Here is a 6,430-nt window from a genome sequence, read left to right on the forward strand (position 1 = left end):
AGAAAATCTGAAAATGCTGTGCCATTAGTTTTTTTGAAGATTCAAAGAAATAAAAAAATATCCATCCAACAAACTTCAACTCTTGAAGATGTTTTGATAAATAAATTTTTTTAAAAAAAGTTTCAGGGCTCAGCCATTGTGATTTTTAAAGTTTTTAAGAAAATAAATAGTGATTTTCAAAATTTCTAAAAAAAATAAAACTAAGAAATAATTAAGAGATATTTTATTATTATTATTTCAAAAAAATAAAAATTTTAATAAATAAAAAACCTCGAGATAAAATTGATTTTTATATTATTGACCATTTTCAAAAAAAAAAAAAAAAACAAATAGTGAACCCTAGCTTGCATGTTTTTTAAAAGAAATTAATTTTTTAATGTATTAAACATTTTCAATTACGTTAATGATTAAGCATTATCAAGAAAAAATAAAGCTTCTGAAATTTTTTATTTTTCAAGAAACATTTTTCATCCCTTGAACATTTTTAAAATTCTTTTTGAAAAAAAAAAAACATTAATTTTGAAATTCTTAAAACATTTTTTAAAATATCAATTGATATCTTATAGTGTGATGCAATTGAATCCTGACTAAATTTTGCAAACATAGAGTATATTTTGACCAAAAACAAGGGTGATCTACTCCTACAATTACACATAAAATAAAAATATGAGCAAATAGCAAAAAAGAATAACTACATAACACGTGCAAAATTAAATCAGAGAATGATATCAGAGCAATGCTCTTGAAAGAACATGGGACAGAATCAAAGCTACACGAATCAATGGATACTACATGTTATTGCAATACCCTGCTTATAATAAAGAACATGCCACTTCTAAGGAATAAGACATCCTTGCATGATCAAATCCAATCTAGACAGGCAACCCAAACATAATAACCCTTTCAAGCATTCAAACCCTCCTAATTCAAGGATCATAGCAGCTAGAAGTCCTCCCTGCTTAACACAGTTTAATTCAATGTTTATGACAGCTCTAATTCTCATACAGTTCAATAGTTTTACACCCATTCTACCCAATATGATGCTACAATTTACAAACATTTATTCAGGACCAGCCCATTAGCACACAGTTCTACGCAAAGCACGAAAGCATAATGTAGAACGAAGAGGGAATGAATCTTAACTGACATGAACTTCCCCGCTTGCTTGTGCCTCCTTAACTCTCTTCTCATACTCATCTTCTTCTTCTTCTTCTTCTTCTCCGCCCTTTTCTTCAACACCCTGTGCATCATCTTCCTTCACGTCATCATCTTCTTCTCCTACCCAGCCAAAGCCTCCAATAGATCGGGATACTGGGGGAGGAATCCTGGCCTCTTCCACAATCTTCATGATTTCTCCAACACTTTGAAGGGAAAAGGTTGGGTTTTCTTTCCTGTAGTACATGGCTTGAGCTGCCTCTGTCAGTTCCCTTGGCAAGTTCTTCAAGAACCATGGATGGCTCTTGATTTCTTTAATTGTGATCCTCTGTAAGAACATGTATGGTTCATAGAAGCCATCAGAATTCGAATATTTAATCCATTAAAAATCAGAACTATAGTTTTCAGGAACTTTCCCTGCCTAACTGAAAATTCAATGTCCATGGAGAACAATAAATAAATGAATGTAATATCGCTCAGAATAATTTGCATAAGCAAATCCTATCATTGTTTTCTGAATATTTTCTACACCATTAGCTTTCATTTTGGGCGACAGCATCCTTTCTCATAGTGCTCAATGGACATCCACCAGCTTGCCCTGGCAAGAATGCAGGGGTTCAATAGACCCTGCGTCATTCATGAACGAGCTTATTTTCCCCATTCACAGAACCATGTATACTCGATTTCCTTTCTTTTATTATCTCAACAGAACTGCCATTGTTTCTCCTTCCTTTCCTATTTACTCGTTTTGGTGGGCATTAATTTCTCTCATTCTGAGTGTTTGTGGAATACAATTTCAAGTTTCTTGACACAGTACAGGGTCACTTTACACCCAGGTTAACCAGCACCCACCAGCATAATAATAAACTATGACCTCAAACAATTCAATCCACATGCTATGAGGGTTCTCAGCATGTTCTCCAAATCCCTTATTTGAGCAATTGGCATGTATTAAATTTATTCACAAGATCCAATCATAAAAGTTGCACTCCAACTTGCTAGCTTAAGGTTGGACTTATAACTCTAATAATATGCAATTGCCCTTGGCAAACCATATGACACAACGAAAAATAAAAACATCGACAAGCAAAGAAAGAAGAATCCCTTGTTCAGTCTTCCTGGTTTCTGATACAAAATTCTAACCAAAAGGAAACAGATGAAAAGCTCCCCATGGTACAATATACAACCAGATCCATGTCTCACAACAAGCAGTTGCAATCATGTACATGCTGGCAACTTTGTTCCAAACAGGATATCAGTAAATTCAATGATGTGATGCAAGAAGAAAAAACACCAGAGGGTAGTGTTTCAGACAATGCATGAAAAATTTAAATAATAATAATAATAACAACAACAACAGGGGTGATGAGAAGAAGAAATAACAACACCAACAACAACAATTATGCAACAGAATTAGATGGTAAGTGAGCAGGTAATTCTCTAATAATTGTTATGATTTTATACCTAGTTATATAGGTTTGAACAGACTTGTAGCTAATGTAACAGAAAGTAGGCTTATATCAAGATATTCTATCAGAACAGCAATACATGAAAAGGAAATCCAAAGAACTCTAATTTCCGGATTGATTAAAATTCAATGAAAGCACATCTACCAACACAATGTAGCATGATGTATCTTCACAATATAAGTTGATTGTCAAGTTTAGACAAGTTTTATTCATCCATACCCGAATTGGATTTGCAACGAATATGCGAGAGAGGAGATGTCTGCAATCCTGAGATATGTGGACATAGTCGGGGATCTTGTATTGAACTGCCATTATTCTCTGCAGGTAAACAGCAAGAAATTCATTAACAGTAAAAAGAAAAAAAGAAAAAAAAGAACTTGAATAGAAGAGAGACACACACAAGAGAGAATGTAATACATTGATTGTTTTCCTGAAATTCTTTGGGTCCTCCTGGTCCTCGAATGGATATGCTCCCACCAGCATAACATACAGAGTCACCCCACAAGACCACACATCTGCCAGCTGAACAAACAGAAATGGAAATTATAACAAACAAGCAAAGTGAGATATATTCATGTCCTTTCCCAAGAAGATATTCAAAAAAATTCAGATCTTAAATTTGGATGTCTTTGTTCTTTACAGTCCACAGAAGAAGTTTACCTGCTTTTATTTCCTAAAGTATCACATGCAAATGTGTAATGTATAATTGAAGCCACAAACCAATCAAAAAAAGAAGACGACAAAGTTCTAATTGACATGGCAAAACTGATATGGGTATTTTACTTTTTTTCTTGGTCTTCATGGTTTATACTGAAGCCAGCCATTCACAATGGTTGACAACTAAAACTAAAATGAAACTGAAACAGGAAAACAGAGAACAGGAAACATGTGACCGAAGTACAACTTCAACCAGAAACCTGAACTAAATTTGAGAAAAAAGAGGTGTATGCTACTCTTGAACCATAGGGAACTATAATTTTGCAGGATGGTTCAAAAAATATTGCCAAGCAAAATCCAGTGTTCTAAATCGAAAGGGCTAGACAAGAGACCTAGAACAGATAAAGATATTTTTCTTTTTACATTTTATGATTGGGATTTCACAATCTGTTCGGGGATTTTTATGACTTTATCACTGAAAGTACATTGTTGGTAATTATAAAAAATCAAGCCATCTTAATGACAGTTGAAATTTCCTTGAGATGGGTTTGCCTAAAATACTCAAACATTTGAAATTTCCTTGAGTTTGGGTCAGGTTTTCAAGATTTTTCTTCACCTCTACCTGTGAGGATTGAGCTTCAGACCACACACACACACACACACATATATAAAAGAAATCACACAAAACCATCTAAAGATTAGATCTGCTGGTTTTAGCCTTTATCTCAATTTCACTTGGTTCACAGTCCGCTTGCAGCTGTCAGATTTAGGCTCTTTTGATGAACTAACAAACAAATAAGCCATCTGAAACTACTGAGGCTAGAAACAGAAAGAGCAGCAAAAGGCTGGAACAAGTTTTGTTCAGAACTGACAGCTCAAGTCCCTAAAGCTCAGATCTAAACGTGGTGAGATTCAAACTTACAACCTGAAGATATAAACTAAAACAATTATAGAGTTCTCTGTATAACAGCTACTTATTGAACTCGTAACTTCTAACTGGTGATACCAACACACAAATATTCTGATGATAAAGGATAAGTTTCGAAAGCTAAATCCATCTAATTCAGATGACCATGAAATTCTTAAATGCTTGAACCCTAAAAGGCAATCCTTCATACAAAAGTTAACTTCCTAAAAAACATGTATGTTAATTCAATTTCAATTCCACACAACTCAGATGTATGTTAATTTTTATTCTTTTAATTCTGTGGGTTTAACACAAAATGGCAGTCCTCCAAGCAAAACATGAAAAACCTAAATCAATGGTGTGCAAATTAGACCCGTTGAAGTCGCAAAGAAAATAATTTAAGTAACGAAAAAGGAAATGCAACTATAATGATCTGAGTATAACAGGGTCAAACATTTATTTTAAGAAACAGCTAATTGTTGATGAGTCATGCTAGGATGCAAACTACCACCAGATGCAGATAAGGAATTTCAGGATAACATCACCTCCAATTTAAATCTAACATGGCCTTTGGCACTTCAATCAAAGTAAGAGTCTTGGGAAATATTGAAGCTGTTTAACTAATGATCTCAGATTGTTATCAGGACTTAAGAGGAAAACATATAGACTGAAATTAATCTGAGATTTACCTTGCCATCGTATTCTCTCCGAGAGAGAACCTCTGGAGCAATATAAGCAGGAGTGCCAACTGTAGATTTGGGTCTTGAATGCAGCAAAGACGACTGCACAAATAAAATTGATAACAATCTAAAAACTACACAAATAAACCAAGATAAAAACTACAAATATTAGCACCAATTTGCTTTATCAAACAACCTTAGAATAACCAAAATCACAGATTTTCAACCGCGGTGCCGGGCTTCCATCCAACAAGGTATTTTCCAGCTTCAAATCTCTATGGCATATTTGCTGAGAATCATTAAAAAAAAAATATATATATATAAAAAAAAGGACAAAAAATCAATCAGCAATCAAAAAGTATAAATAAATCAACTTGCTTTACCATAGAGTGACAGTAACTAACTCCTGAAATAAGCTGTTGGAAAAAATACCTCGCCTGAAAATAAATAAAAAATCGAACTTATTCAGCATATTTTGTATTTAAAAATTAATCAAATAAGAAAAACAAAGAAAAAACTAATTAAAAATAAAACCTCATCTTCACTGAACCTTCCAGCATTGCAAATTCGCTCGAACAGCTCTCCTCCGGCAGCATACTCCATGATGATAGCAAGATGAGTAGGCGTCACAACCACCTGCCAAAAAAAACAAAAAAAAAAACACTTCTCGAACAACATGCACCAAAATAATAAAATAAAATAGAAATAGAAATTAAAAGAAATTAACCTCCTTGAACCGAATTATGTTAGGATGGCGAAGCGATCTGTGATTGATAATCTCCCTTGCTACATTTTCATCAATCTAATCACAAAAAAAAAAAAAAAAAACAGATCTAAATTACTCCACCAATACAACACACTACACTTCTACCATACCTCTTCTTCTTCTTTGAAAAGAAAGGTACCTTGAGGCCACGCTCGATGTATTTCATGGCGACAAGTTCTTTGGTTTGCTTGTGCCTCATCAGCCTTGCCACTCCAAAATTACCAGATCCTATGTCTTTCACCAGCTCGTACCTCTCCATTTTCCTTCTCTTTATAAATATAAGAACAGAAAAAACAAATATTTACCTCAATTAATTATACCTCTTCCTTCTCCTTCAATTCATTTCCAAAAACCAAAACTATATACTTTCGAGGAAGAAAGCGAGAAAGCTGTAACGTCGGTGGTGGCGGTGGTGGCGGCGGCGGTGGTGGGGAAGGGAAGGGAAGCAAAGAATCTGATGATGAAATTTGAAAGAAACTGAAAATAAATTAAAAAGGAAAGAAAAGGATATAGAATTATAGAGATATGCTGTAGCTTTTTTCTTTTCTTTTCTTTTCTTTTCTTTATTTATTTTTGTTTAAGAGGGGGAATGTGTCACAGAAATGGAATATCTTTTTCTGTCTCAATCACTGTTTGTTTTTTTGGTGAGAAATGTTTCCATGTGTGAGGCCTCACTCTTGTTTACTGTGAGCTTTGCTTTCTTGTTTTTTTTTATTTGACTGACAAATGACACTTCTCACACATTAAAAAAAAAAAAAAAAAAAAGAGTTAATTACCCTCTTCATCCTCTATTTTA

General features: G+C 33.9%; 1 protein-coding gene across 1 annotated transcript; it reads right to left on the reverse strand.

Annotated features, from left to right (window-relative positions):
• Nucleotides 1-770: 770 nt before the first annotated feature.
• Nucleotides 771-6,190, reverse strand: LOC118038818 (serine/threonine-protein kinase SRK2A). Its single transcript, XM_035045256.2, has 9 exons — nt 5,774-6,190; nt 5,596-5,670; nt 5,403-5,504; nt 5,252-5,305; nt 5,065-5,157; nt 4,878-4,970; nt 3,042-3,146; nt 2,844-2,942; nt 771-1,483 (listed from the first exon to the last, which is right to left on the reverse strand). The coding sequence occupies exons 1-9, from the start codon at nt 5,891-5,893 to the stop codon at nt 1,139-1,141; spliced, it is 1,086 nt and encodes a 361-aa protein (XP_034901147.1). The 5' UTR covers nt 5,894-6,190; the 3' UTR covers nt 771-1,138.
• Nucleotides 6,191-6,430: the final 240 nt, after the last annotated feature.

Source organism: Populus alba, chromosome 4, assembly GCF_005239225.2.
Source record: "Populus alba chromosome 4, ASM523922v2, whole genome shotgun sequence".
Lineage (NCBI taxonomy): Eukaryota > Viridiplantae > Streptophyta > Magnoliopsida > Malpighiales > Salicaceae > Populus > Populus alba.

What these genes read in the sequence shown, in the direction of transcription:
- LOC118038818 (XM_035045256.2), bottom strand. Translation starts at nt 5,893, where the DNA reads ATGGAGAGGTACGAGCTGGTGAAAGACATAGGATCTGGTAATTTTGGA. An exon ending in GAAGGTTCAGTGAAGATGAG is followed by an intron (nt 5,306 to 5,402) that starts GTTTTATTTTTA and finishes ATTTATTTTCAG; the next exon opens with GCGAGGTATTTTTTCCAACA. An exon ending in TCGTTGCAAATCCAATTCGG is followed by an intron (nt 1,484 to 2,843) that starts GTATGGATGAAT and finishes ATGTTCTTACAG; the next exon opens with AGGATCACAATTAAAGAAAT.